Source organism: Scomber scombrus, chromosome 13 (assembly GCF_963691925.1).
Source record: "Scomber scombrus chromosome 13, fScoSco1.1, whole genome shotgun sequence".
NCBI lineage: Eukaryota > Metazoa > Chordata > Actinopteri > Scombriformes > Scombridae > Scomber > Scomber scombrus.
The window spans coordinates 16138273-16153181 of record NC_084982.1 but is presented as its reverse complement, the minus strand read 5'-3'; the positions used below and the strand labels follow the sequence as shown (position 1 = coordinate 16153181).

Here is a 14909-nt window from a genome sequence, read left to right as displayed (position 1 = left end):
TATATCTATCTGGTGTCTGGCAGTGTTGAAGCCACTGCTTTTATTTAGCTTGATTATATGGTTGTGAGGGGATCACATTCGTTCATGTCTGGATTGGTATGTCTTTTTGTCTGTGAATTAGCAGAAGGATTTGTACCACAGAAATATGCTCAGCGTCATTTTGTGATCGTAAACACAGGAAGATGACCTGAGTGTGATGAAATTAAGTCAGAAGTCTTGTCAAACTGATGAGATCCACCTCAAGTATCTGCCAATTCTGTCTATGAAATCATTGAGGTAATCATGTTATGGTCTTTGATTCTTTGATTTCTTGGGTTACAGTCCTCTGTGTGTTGTGAAGTTGGGAAATTTGAAAAATAGGCAAAAAGCATGAATGTGGACTAGGTTACAGCATAGTGTCTACTATTGACATCTTTTGAAAAGGTTTAACTTTTTTCCAGGGAGTGGTCTGACTGGATTTTCCTCACAAAGCTCTGCAGTAGTTAGCACGTTTTGAATATATGTCAACCTCTAATGGGTTTGAAAAGCCTGTGTAAACAGTGGATTTACTTTCAACAAAACCTTCCAAAAACTATTAATGCACATGATGACATCCTGAAAGCTGATTCTGTTGAATGCCCGGTGTTCCCTGGTCTCATATCAAAATGGTTTGCAGGCTAAGTGTTCCCAGTGCTTCTGCAGTGACTGGAACGCTGTTGGATCCTCACTGTCTGAGACAAGACACAGACATGTTCTACTTCATCTACTCTTCTGTTCCCCGCTAGCAACTCTGCCAGCTCACCTGGCCTTATTCCCAAATGTTTGGTTTCCAGCAATTCGATGTTTGAATGCTCACACAGTGTCCCCCCCCCCCCCCCCAAATCACCGCAGGATACCTCTAGTTCACTTCTAACGAAGACTTATTTACGGTCGCGCGACACTCAGTAAGAGTCTAGCCTTGAGATACTCATATTTAATCTTCAGGGACTTGCTGTGGTAGACTCTTCTCTATACTGTGATATTCATGCTTTCAGCACCTGAATTCCTAGTTAAGTTAAGGTTCCTCTCTCTCCTCTTCTACTGCCTGAAGTACACACAAGAATATCTTCCCATTTTATTAAGCAATGGTAATACATTTAAAGGAAATAATGTTGATGTTGAATTACATTGGAAATATTAGTTTAGTTATAGAGTAGTAACACTTTAGTCTATTAACTGATTAGTCGATTGACTCAATTAACTAAATAAACAGCAACTAATTTGATAATCAGGTATTTTTCAAGCAAAACTGACAAATATTTGGCAGTTCCAACTTCTTAAGTGTGAGGATTTAATTGTCTTTCCTTGTCTTATATTGTAATAAACTGAATATCTTTGAGTTTTGGACTGTTGGTTGGACAAAACAACATATTTGAAGACGTCACCTTGGGCTCTCTGAAACTGTGATGGACATTTTACACAGTTTTATGACATTATATCAACCAGATGATTGATTAAGAAATAACTGGGATTAATCAATAATAAAAATTGCTGTTAGTTGCAGCTTGTTGTCCACTGATTTCTATTAGGGTTAAGCACACATCATCCAGTTTTAGTTTTTTTTTTTTTCTTAATGTTTTCTGGCGAGTACTTGAGCTATTGATATCCTTATTTTAAGAAATGGTTTGGTTATTTGCTTTTCTGCGGAGAGTTGGATGACAAGATTGACATTACCATTCTGTTAAGTATGAAGCTTACTTAACCTGTAAACTAAGCTAACCAGTGAGCAGCACTGGGGGAACCGGGGAACGGCTTAAATAAAGGAGTGGCCCTCGATTTTCTCATCTAATTCTCAGCATGAAAACAAATGAGAATAATATCAAACCTGTAAACATTTCCATTATGAATATTCACAAACTGTGAGTGTAACCCAGACGTGCATGGTAACAGCAGCTTTTACAACATCTGACACACTAATACCCAGTGAGCTAATATTTTAGTTCAGATGGACAGAACCTGTATCACACACAAAACTACATAAACACAGTGTGAAATTTAAATCAGTATTTATGTGTAATGTTGTCATCAATATTGTTCTCAATCAATATTTATTTAATTGCTATCTAGATTTAGTTTGTGTATGAAAACACTTGTCAGACACTGTAGGGGTGTTAGTAGGTTTTAATTGTCTATTTCAGTTTTTGGTGATGGGGCTAATGTCAGTCAGCAACATTAGACACCAATAATTGTGTCTTACCAGAATTTGGTCCTGTTATCTCACCTCTAGAAAATTAACTATCTAAAGAGCTTAAATATCTTTTGTGACCTCCACATGAATCATTATTGCCTGATGAATATCCAAATCTGATGGTAAAGTGTGAATGATTGAATTAGTTGGCTATCAAGTTGCCTAATCTGGTAGGATGCTGTATTTGTGTTGGGTTTTGCCTTCATTCAGACATCAGCCCACACTCCACTAATCGCTTGCAGTGAACAAATCATACTGATTGTTTAGCTACAGGCGTTAAGAACAAACTGGATTGACTATTCAGACAGAGATGATTTATGGCCATCCTGCCTCACCACTGACGCCAGTAATGGCTGCTCTCCAAGAAATTTGTAAATCACTCACTAGCTCCCATATTCCGAAACTGACAGACATCCAAAATAACTAACGCAGCCCAGTGACTTCCATGTGTGTAACTATCTAAACAGACCAGGCAATGAGTGAATATGTCAGCAATTCACTTGCTGAGTCTCATGTTGCGTCGATGTATTAATTCAGACAACCAATAGTAGCTATTTATAAGGCTAAAATTGTTCTATATCTTCTTTATTGGCAATAAGACTAAAACAATCAATATGTTGGTCCGTCTCTCAATACTTACAGATATCCCTGACGGAAAAGGTAAATCTTTAGAAACAGCTCACCAATTTTTTTTTAAGTCAAAGTTATGTCCTTAAACAGCTGAGCACTGTAGGTTTTAGTAATTGTTTCTCAAACAGGACTAAATGGTACCTTTATTGGGGTCTATTTACAGCAGCGGATTGATACACATTTGATGCAATAGTGGGTATTTACAGCAAAAGGACACTGAGGCTGACTCACAAACTACAGCAGACATGTTTAGCATAATGAAGAAACAAGTTATATTTACCCAAATACTACTAATGGATATGACACAGAGGAATTAACTCTATCAGGTTTTTGCTACATAGACAATTCTTGTAAGAAGGATCAATTAATTGTTGGATTTGATCTTCTCATGGGAGTTGTTGTCCTTAAGAAAACTAATAGAATATTACAACCCAGTATCACAGCAGTTCATGAAATCATCCATTGTTTTCATGACACTTAGCAAAACTTTCAAATGTATTTTAATTGGAAGTATCTCTCATGCCTGCACCAGGTTTGAGTGACAGATGCAGTTCAGATGACGTCTACATAAGGTGACAGATTCCCATATTGGGAGGTGGCGGGTTGGCTGGTTAGATGCTAATTTGCAAAAAGTGGACTAGTGGACCCTGCTGCAGCAGACTGCGGTTCACCTCCCACTTCCAACCGCAAGTATCATGTCCAAATGTAAGTCAGGAAAGTTTAAAAAAACAAACTATTATTGTTATGGTGTTTACTGTTGCCATGACAATGAAGGTTGCCTAACTTAACTGAAGTAGTAACTTTAACCCACATTTTGTTTTTAAATGATTATTTTAACCCAACCCATGATCTTTCCCTGACCTTAGGCTTTTTATGCCTAAATCTAACCACACCTTAACCACAGCATTGTCACATCAGTAAATCATTTTTTAACAGTGATGTTGTAAAATTCATTTCCACATACACATGTCTATAGATTCAGTTATGTGACTATTTCACAAACAGCTTGTATACAATACAATTTGTGTTGGACAGCAGTTCCCACCAGGTTGCAGCACCTGACTTTCTTGTTTGTCTTCTCTTGTATTTTGCAAATCAGTCAGAAAAATACACTGCCCTGTGTTGCATGTAGTTCTTTGTTTATGTTAGTTGTTGTTTTAACCAATACCACAATTCTAAATCTGATCAGCTGTGGTGGGATCATCCTCCCTTTGTGTGTTTTTGGGCTGCTGTCACAGCATTTAAATGAGCATTTTGCTTCAGCGAGAATGAAGAGTTTTTGTCAGCCTCCACTCATCGTGGATGATTAGAGCAAAATGTCTACCCATCTTGACTGGAGATCACCACAGCTCCAGATAACATGCTCGGTGATTGAAGGTCGCAATATTTTGAATTCTAATGGGGCTGCAAGATGAATTGCCTGAAATAGACTGTAGAATCTTCCCGCTTCCTCCTCATGCCCCCCCTTGCCTGTCCGCTGTGAAAAGAACCACTGGGAATGGAAAGGCCCGATGATCATAGAATTATTGGATGGTGATTCTAAACCCTTCAAAGAGGAGTTGCTATGGAGATCTCGTTCCAAACTGTGAAATGATTCACCTTTGAAAGGCTGGAGGGCCTGAAAGCTGAACACATCATTGTTCAGGTGGTGGTTGGTTAGGAAATTGCTGGTGCCTGTGCAATCAGCAGCACTATAGTAGTTAAGGATCTAAAAAGGTTTGTTCTCCGAATGGTGTGGGACAACAGCAGCGTGCATATGACAGTTGCTTTCAATCAAGGCCCTCTGCTGCTCTGTGGTTTAACAAAATAAATGGAATGTCAGAGGTTAAGCTAATGATAAGGGAATTAACACTGTTGTTTTCTGTCAGAGTTCATGGAAACTGGAGGCTCCACAGTACTTTCACTTTTCGTCTGAACGGCTTTCCCCTGCATGAAGCTGTGTTGTGGGGTGGCAAGATACACCTGTAATACTCAGTTGAGACATTGCAACTGACAGTAGATTACATACGAATTGGAGACACCTTGCGAGGTACTGATATTCATACTATCGAGCACTGTGATTTCACTGTGATGTATTTTGAAAGATGGGATCATGTAGAAAACATGAGTGTATCTCCTGAAGGGCTCAAACATGCCATTTTCTGGTGTCAAATGGCTTTTTAGCAGCCAATGCATTTGCCATAATTGAAATACGCAAAGAAACAAGGCTGAATATGCCACAAACTCTGTTACAGTAGTAGCACACTACAAATTGCTGTCAATTTCATGTATCCTAAAATGAATGACAAGAAGATATTTCCTGAATGAACATAAATACTCTTGTGTGCATTGCCAATGTTTTTATGCCGCGAAGACATCCATAATGTGCTTTCCCTGACAGACTCATAAAATAGCTTTTAATGCCCTGAATACCAGGAGAATTGCGGCACTGAGTTTGCAGGAACATTTTAAAAGCAGCTCAAGGAATGCAAGTTCTTTAGATGTGCTCTTACCCATCTTGCATGTGAAAACATGCACAGGAAGTTAGAAGTCAATGAATACTGTAATTTAACTGAATTATGTTGACCACATATCCTCCCAGGTAGCAACATCAGAGGAAGCAGCTCAATCAGTATTGATCTTTACTTGACTCAGATGACTGCCTTGTCTGTCTACCTCACAGAAAAGTAATGATATAAACCAGCTCCAGCTCGCTCAGTGTTTTCAGGTGTTAAACTTGTACAACCTGAAAATAGAGAAACACTTTTAAAACTTTTGTTTGTTAATATGTTTTTAAATGTGTTGCAGTGGAATTTTGCATGATGAAGTTAATGTAAAAACATGAACAAAATACTTCAAATGTATTTGTTTTCCTTTTATGCTTTTCATTTCTTAGTGTTGGTTCATGGCGTTATATCTTCTCAGGCAACACCAGCTTGCAGTGCTGCTGTAAGTCTATAATTTTGCAGAGCTTAGCCTGATCCCTAATCGGGCCATTGAACACTACTCACCCTTCAGAGACTAATCCTTTTGTTCTGTCAATAAAGGAGCACCTGTTAATAGTGTCTTCAAAACATGCAGCATTGGGACTAAAGTAGTACAATTTAAATTGTCAGACAGATCTGACTCCTAAAAGTGGGCCTTTTTAACCTCTTCTTTTTCTGTGTGTTTTACTGTCTTGTATGTGGCTTTGTGTGGCGCCGCAGCCTCATAAGAGCTGTCTTCATGGAGCCCTACCCAGAACCAGTTGTTAAAGGACTAATTGTGGAGATTGCCCCCTCAGATTTCTCTTCTCTCTTTCACCTCACGCATTTGTTCTCCTGCTCTAAGCCTTGAATAGGACCATGGTAAAGTAGATGTGAATGTTAAATTAGGCGAAATTAATTAAAGCAAATTACTTTAGAATATACGGTAGTCAGAGGAGAGTGTCAGCTGATGACTAAATAGTGATCAGCTGCTGCTGCTCTTTGGAAGCATTTGATTTTTTTGATTTATCAGCTTTTTTATAAGGGATATATAACAATAGTTCTACTGTTAATTGCAAATGTAAACACATATGCTATAAAATGTTGTTGTTCCTCATTTAGCTGTTTTTAACATTTAAAAAAAAAAGTACAGGTATATATTAGTTTCTAATGCTTTCATAAACAATGATTTATATCGATCATCAGTGGTTTCTTTACCATGTGAATCCTTTTTAAACCTCTTTGCTCCTAATTAACATGTGTTGCATTTAACAACCAGAATGGATTTTCTATTTGAAACACAGTGAGATTAGTCAAAACTGTACATCATAATTGTTTATAATGTATGTATATTCTTGCAGCTAACAAAATGATTACATTGCATTATATTTTCTGAGTTCATGCAGACACAATAGCAAATTTTCATTCCAATCAGTGCTGAACAGGGAGCTGGTAAATTGGAGCAGCAAAACAATAATTCCACTGATTAGCCCCTTTCTGTGTGGCGTAAGTGAACTGTTTATACTGTGGAGTACCTCTGCAAGAGGAGAGGAACCAAAACAGCCTGATTAGGCAAAGAGTAATTGGATAAGTTCATTTCACCATGAGGACAACGCACAGGATGACAGCTTGCACAAAAGTCTGCAGCTTCTGTTGACTCACATGAGTAATAAGGCCACTGGTGTAAGATATGGGGTGTCTGTCATTTTGTTGTTGAGCAGTGATATTTAGATGTGACTGGTGAGTTATGCTAGATTGTAAAAGCCCTGTAGTTTAATTTCATGGAAAATCAGGTACTTGTTTCTCCTTAAACCAGTAGAAGAACACAATTTTGTGAATGTGGGAAAACACTGGAGGGATTATTTTGGTTGTTTACAATATTGCAATTTTGTGTCCATTATATATTATTATATAATTGTAAAAACATGTTCAGAGAGGCTCTGGTTGGTATTTGTTATCTGAGTCTGCAAACACATTTGTGGCTCCCTGGGGCTTACTTTGGAACTGTGTTGCTTTAAGCTAAATGCTAATATCTGTATTCTAATATGCTAACAATGGCAATGCTAATATTTAGCATGTAATGTTGACCATGCACACCATTTTAGTTTAGTATGTTAGCATCAAGTGGAACTACCGTAATGTGCAATGCCATCAATAGCCGCTAGACACCAACCATAATCTGCAGCTCTGGGCTTCAACCCAGCTTCAATGCAAACCAACAAGTGACATCACACCTTGCTTTGTCCATCTTTATAGACAGTCTATGGTTAGCTTGCTAGTTAGTACAATTCCTGTGGGTAATGTACCAAATTTCATGCTATTTTATCTCAACATTACTGTGACACTAGATGGAAAGTCAGGGAATCACCAAAAGCATTGCAATTCATCCTCTGGGGATCATGAATGTCTGGACAAAAGTGAATGGAAATATTTATAGTTGTTGAGGAATTTTAGGTTTGATTAAAGTGATGGATCGACTAACCAACTGACTGACGTTGCCATCTCTAGAGACATGCCACTAGCGTGGCTAAAAAAACCATCAGTGAAAGGGAAGGCAGCCATTCTGGTGATCTGATTTCTCTATACAGGATGCAGCTTCTTGTCTGAATCGCAGGTATGCTGTTAGTCATTGTGACAACTACGCACAGCTATGAATTATCAATATTTCTAATGTGTATTACTGTTTGAACTTGTTGAGAGATGCTGTGACAGTTAGGTGATGAATAGCGCAGATCACTCTCGTGACGTTATTACCTCTCAGTGCCTCACCTGCCAACAGTCGAATAGTCCAGGGCCTCACCTGCCAACTTTACACATTCAAGTGTCAATGGGATTATTTTATGGATGGTTGATAATATTTAGTGACTCCACTATGCACATTCCAAACGTAACGTCGCTCAACACAGCAATACTTGAGGCCAAGTCATCATTCACATGACACATACTTCCTCGTTGAATGAGATGGCATTCCCATTATACCACAGTGTGAAATGTCATGAGTCACTGGTGTTGATTGATTTACGAAAACTTGTAAATCATGTTAAATGTGAGGTGTGTCACTGTAGGTCAAATCCAACCATACATTGTTTTTAGTTTTAAAATGTTTTTTTGTTTTTTTTTTAATTAAAAGAAATATGTAAATGTGGGTTGTAAACTGGCTAAAACCATATCGGAGTAACATTCTGGGGAACCATCAACCACAATTTCCACTGGTAATGTTAACGACTGTCACTCTAATGTGACAGATGTACACACATGTCCTTCCACCTCCACCTCCCCCCTCCCGCCAGCTCTGCTAGAGAATCAGAAGGAGTCCTGAGAGCCGCTGCTGGCTAAATGGTCTGCTTCATAGCCTCATTACCTAATCACCAGCACAGCCACAGATAAGACGCAAATGATCAGGGGAAGACTGTCCTCTTTTGTTTATGAATGTTGACTCTTTTCTGTTAAATCATACCCAGTTTTTTCTTGTTTTTTTTAAACTTATTGTTGATGGATGGCTAATAGTTTTTAGACAAAGGAGTACAAGAATATATGAACAAACACTCTCCACTTCAAACAGATTGGCAGACAAACCTGTTTATTGCACTTAAAGCCATGAGGTTTCCCATTTTAGGTGAACTTAGTTTGACACTGTAAGATGGTTTCTTACAGTTCTGACACCAAAAAGAAAGACTAAATATATGTATATATATATATTTAATATATTTTATTGCATTTGTTGTGACTTTCCTGTGACTCCCACTGTGCTTTTTCATGCGGATGTATATTTTTCCCACATTCTCTAAAAAAATCTAATGATTTTTTGGGGGCTAAATCTAATCACTGTTTCACATTCGATCTCAAAAAGTCAATGTCATTGATTGTGTTCCACTGATTCAGTCGCATGTACTGTATGTGTTTGTGTAATGCAGTGTTGTCGTTTCTGGAATAAAAAAAATTCTATACTGATGCTCTCTCTCTCTGTGTTTGTGTCCCATCGCCCCAGGTGCATTTGACGATGAGGATATCATCCATGTTGAGGGAACAGTGGACCCCGTGAGGGATATGGAGATCGTCCACGAGGAGCTGAGGCTGAAGGATGAGGAGATGATCGTCCCTATTATTGACAAGCTGGAGAAGACTGCCATTAGAGGCGGTGACAAGAAACTCAAACCAGAATACGTGAGTCAATGTCCCAGCAGGCCCTTTGCTCCCCCTCACAGCAAGGCACAAATAATAACCCTCCCACACACATGGCCAAGGAGAAAAAAAAAGTATGTTTTTTTTAATCTCCCTCCAATAGGTCTCACCCCTCCCCCTGCCCCATTTTTCTCCCTTTCTGAGATTGAAAGTGATCAGGGGTCAGGGGTTTTCTGCTGTAGAAATCATTAATAGAGAGTTACTTATTCAGCTGCCGACCCTGGGTCACAGCACTGGGCTAATGAAAGTGTTTCCACACAGCTCTTTACATCTAAAGTAATACTCAAATCATGGCAGTGCTCTGGCTCATGCTTATACACCTACAGCAGCTCGGGAAATTGTGTAAGGCCATACAGTGGGTGACACATATGCCTATACCTCGATATGAATACCGTAAATGTTTAGAATATTCTTTGACAGAGGATTCCTTGGTTGTAGCGAGGTGCAGGGCAAAATGCAGGCAAAGATCAGAAAAAAAATCCACTAAATGTCAGATCAAAATGTATGTGGATGCACACACATTCAGCTGGGCATATTGTTAAGGTAATGAGGCTGAATGGCCAACTTGTGCAATGATTTGGTTGTAAATGTCTTATGATGCCCTTCCATCATCGGTGCAGGACAGGATGGGCAAGCACGCGAGGGGATCTGGCCTTTCACTTGAAGCGGCATGCCCAATTTCAGGCCCCGACACACTGAGGCTCTGACCACTCATTACACTAACGAGAGGGGCTATTTCACCTGCTGCAGAGGCCCCGTGCCTGAGCGTCCCTCCACCCCACCCCCCTTTACTGCCAACAGCACTTCCCAACACCCCTGTAGCCCCACAGACAGGAGCCATTCAGGCTAGGCAGGTGGCCGCTTACGCACATAATTGCTAACAATTTTAGGCAATGAATAAAAATGATCTACATTACTTGTCAAAGGTTGTGCACACGTCGGCAAGTGAAATCTATAGAAGACCTCTTTAGATGGCAAAGAATGGTGCTTATCAAAGGCTGCACCACAATTTTAGATGGAAGGGATTGTGTGATTGTCTCACAGACTGGGCCTGGCGTTTGATGCTCTCAGCTGTTAATAGTCACATATACATGTTTATGCCGGCATCTATATGCAAAATGCATGCATCAAGCCTTCGTCTGTAAATGTACAATTTAAAAGAAATAATAGTGCTTGTATTTTCTTTAATAAATATACTGGATAATATTAAATAGAAGGGAAATTCTGAGGTAACTATTTAGAATTTCTTTTTTATTGAGTAATTTGAAAGACTTTTGAACTAAGGTTAAATTTCCATTGTCAAAATGCAATCTGTATGTGGCCTAAAATTTTATGAGGAAGTAGTGCCTTTATCCAGTATGTAGTACATTTTTAAAAATTGTTTTAATTAAATTAAAATGGGAGGGGAAACTTTAACTTTAATTTAACTATTTAGGTAGCTATTTATCATCACATTAATAAATCTGGTAGGCTATGATTCAAGACGACGCACCTTTCATACTTACACACCTCATTTATGAGTCTAGTTTGCATTAAGCTGTGTCTTTAAAATAAAAAATTTGATTGAAACAGACTTTCTCACATGTTCATATGTTCTGTCAGTAGAAATCAAATTGACTAAACCAACAAGTGATTTGCTGCATGAATAAGAATGAGGAAAATATGCCTGATTAAAAAATCAGCTTAATTAAATTGCTTTTTTTTCTTCTGTTTGTTCTCATCGAGTCTTGGAGTGAAAGTGCAAAGTAGTTTCTTGCAGAGAAATCCAGGCAGTTTAGGAAATGTACTGCACATTGTTACTTCAATACAAGATATAAAAACACTGCACCAAACCATATTACTGCGGAGAATAACTACTTCATATAGTGGTATGTAATTATAAAGTATAGGGCATGTATTCCCAGAAGAATAAAGCTGAACATCTGCAGTTTGTGACACAAATGAAACACGAAGCTTTTGAGGGCATCTTGCTTCTTTTTTTAATGTACTTCCTGCTGAAACAGGATGTTGGGCAAGACATAAATAACATAAGGGGATGATTAAAATTGTAAACAACAAAGGATAATTTAGGGAGAGGAATGTAGTTTTATCTGCTCGGTAGGGGGCAAAATTGATGAAAAAAAAATATGGTGGAGGTTTTATTGGTTTGAGTTTTTGTATGCTTACTGCTACAGCTGTAGATTTGCTGTTATGCGTTATGTTTTGAGTTGAGAAAATAAGATTTTGTAAGGAAAATGCAACAAAATCACACTTTTGGGATTTACTGTAAAGTAGTATATTATGGTTAAAACTTGTTGTCAAGATGAAAAAGTCACTTCATATTTCATTGTTAGTTTAAGCTGAATTTATGTGCCTGCAGCCAGAGCAGGGCTCATATGTATGCATTGTTATAAAGATTTAAACCCGTTCTGTCGGTGCTGTGTTTACAAGAACAATGTTTCATTGCTTTTGTCCGTATGAATCCTCAAAATCCCTATCCTTACAAAACAATAATAAGAAGCCAGCCCACCAGCGGCGCTTCATGGTGGCAGGCGTATGTGTTTGACCCCTGTGGGACCTATATGCCTTTTATTAACACCTGCCTGTTAGAGGAGCGCTGCACGGCGGCTGCGAGCTGATGAGGGAAACCTGGAGCGGGTTCAGCCTGTGTCACTGGCCGTTTGCTGTTTCCATTTCACAGATGATTAATCTCTCTGTGAAGACTTGGGCCGGCGCGGGCGGAGTGTATGCAGCTCTTCCTGCGCTCTCTCCCGCTGGCTGCACTCTGGCTGCCTGACTAAAAGGCCTTTAGAATTCCTGTGGAGAGAGATGTGCAGAGAGTGAATGCAGCTGGCTGGGGGTCAGTGTGTGGAGCTTTTTCTGCCATTGTGTAATTGAGGCTCTGGCAGGATTTTTTCCTCAGTTCTTTCAAAAGGGAGTATGATTGTGAAGTGCTGCAAGGGTTTGGGGAGGGAAAAGGAGGTAGGGGGAGTGTTTCAGGGGGTGGGGGAGTTTTTATATGACGGGGGAGGTCAAGTTGACAGGAACAAAAAGAATGTGTTCCGCTAATTTCTGTGGGGCTGGATCAACAATAATAGGCTCAATTTCTTTATTACAAATTTTATAACTACCTCCCTCCCATTTTCCCACCCTTTTCCGCTTCCAGATCCTGTCAAGACCCAGTCTTGCCTGTGGTCTCAACCCACAAGTACCTCAGTAATGAATGAGGCATACATAGCTGGAAATGCTCAATATTTTCTCCAGAAGAAACAGTGAATAATTAGTTCTGTACCTCACTAGTGCATATTCAGTATGACTACATTCTGCAAAGTGCCTGAGGAAGGACCAATAATTTACACCTAACTAACCAACTTCCAATTAGTTCCCTGCTCTTTCCAATTTTGTCTCCTCTCTATCCTTTTCATTAAACCATCCCGATGGAATATTGATGTTCAAAACTGTGACTCTAAGCGAGACACCCCAGAAGGCATTTTGTCATGATTTAGAGGAGGGAAGGGGGTCTTGTGCATGCTATCCCTGTCAAAGCCAAGCCACTCCTGCTTGAATGTGAGCACAGCCATTGTTCATTTTGGCATCAGGATGCCATGCATTTAGGAAATAATTACCCCATACCCTGCTGGGTTTATATTCTTTTTCATCTCCTTTAATGGCTTCTTGTTCATTCTCTTTTAACCCCAAACAGGACGTTATGTGCAAAATCAAGAGCTGGGTACTGGATGAAAAGAAACACGTCCGCTATCACGATTGGAACGACAAGGAGGTAAGCCTTTGATGTTACAGTTAAATTTATTAATGTGATTTATCCTGGTTATAAGTCCAACTGCAGTTTTCTCCTCCATTTTTTTTTTAATTTAGCAAAGCCTCTTTTGTGCAAATCCCAAGTTAATATTATGCACAGCCTTTTGTTGGTTGTATTTTGACATTACTTTTGTACAAGCTAATGACATCTGGCCGTGCTGATCCTGATTTAACGGCTTTATAGTTGCTCCCCACCGTGCTTTTACACCAGACCCTAATTTGATTTGGCTTCAATCATCTCTGTCTGTGCTGTCCTCAAAAGCTACTTTGGAAAGTTTAGATTCTCAGTACTTGCCATGTCTGTCTTTGTCACAGATTGAAGTGTTGAACAAATACTTGTTTTTGACATCCAAACCAATGATTTACCTCGTTAACCTCTCGGAGAAAGACTACATCAGGAAAAAGAACAAATGGTAAGTGTTTCGAAGAAGGGCGGCAGTCGACTCATTGCGCTCATTAATCATCACAAAAGAGCTTTCCTTTTACTTATGTGTGGAGTTACATTGATTTCTACCAACTTTGACTCGATCTGCATCTCAGTTACAAAAAGTATGTGTGCATGTGTTTTTGTATCTGCTTGGGTGTGAAAAGTGTGTGTGTGAGTTATTCCCACTGATCTACTGACTGTGAGCTCCTGCTGACAGTAACGGTCATATCTTTGTGAGAGGATCTGCCTGGAGGTGGCACTAAGTATGCTCTAACATAACATCCAGCTCTGCAAACCCCAACCAGCCCCCAGACTCTGTACTTCATTAAGCACATACTAACATATGGTCTCCATTTTCCATCAAAATGTCTCATTTCCATATGATATCAAAGAGAGTGAAAGCTTTAAATGACAAAGCAACAAACACAAGTACATTCAAAGCCAAACAAGTAATTCATAACTTCTGGAGACAGTCAATAAATCATAAGAATAACTCTTTAAAGCAACTAAGAGGAGTTTTTAACTGGTTGTGAAACAGTCTCAACTTAATACTGATGCCTCTGTATGACCTACATATGCAAATGAGACCATCAGCAAGAAGATTGACTATTTCTATAAAGTTATTCTAAATGCCTGCCACTGGGTCGGATTCCCCAAAAAATCAGATGAAACGATTTACAGCACGCAGACCGGAAGTGTTTGTTTACATTAAATGTAGCATTGTAGCGTGAGGAAGTACAAAGATTTTATTAGGACAAGAGGAAGACATTTCTCTTCATTTCATAATATTAAAAGTAAAGTTAGACTTGTTGACTTTCCGACTCTTTTAAAAAAAAAGATGAGAGAAAAAAGAGAGAGCAGCGTTAGTTGAGCAAGCTAGAGAGTGAATGAAGAGAGGGAGTGAGAACAGAGTAGTGACCGTCGTCATATTACACTTATTATTCTTACATAGCCACAAACACATACATTACCTCCTCACTATGCATCCTGCAACAGCTGTGTTTTTAAAAAAAAGTTTTAAAAATAAGTTGCGTCGTTTCACTCCCATACAACACAAATGCCAGATCAAATGTTTACGACATGAAGCAATGATGCTGATGGGAAATGCAGTTTTCTCTCCAAGGAGCACTGCTGTTTTTGTCCACAGGGGCCCCCAAAATCAGCATAGAATGAAAGTTCCTTGTGCAAACTTTATATACTGTAAAATCTGAAATGGCTTTGC

General features: G+C 39.1%; 1 protein-coding gene across 1 annotated transcript in view; it reads left to right on the top strand.

The window, feature by feature from the left end:
- The window catches only part of LOC133992613 (obg-like ATPase 1), a 43565-nt gene that overhangs the window by 9336 nt on the left and 19320 nt on the right, over positions 1–14909 (top strand). The window contains exons 5-7 of the mRNA XM_062431299.1: positions 9269–9444; positions 13145–13222; positions 13576–13673. Coding sequence (XP_062287283.1) covers positions 9269–9444; positions 13145–13222; positions 13576–13673 — 352 coding nt within the window. The remainder of the gene's footprint in view (positions 1–9268; positions 9445–13144; positions 13223–13575; positions 13674–14909) is intronic.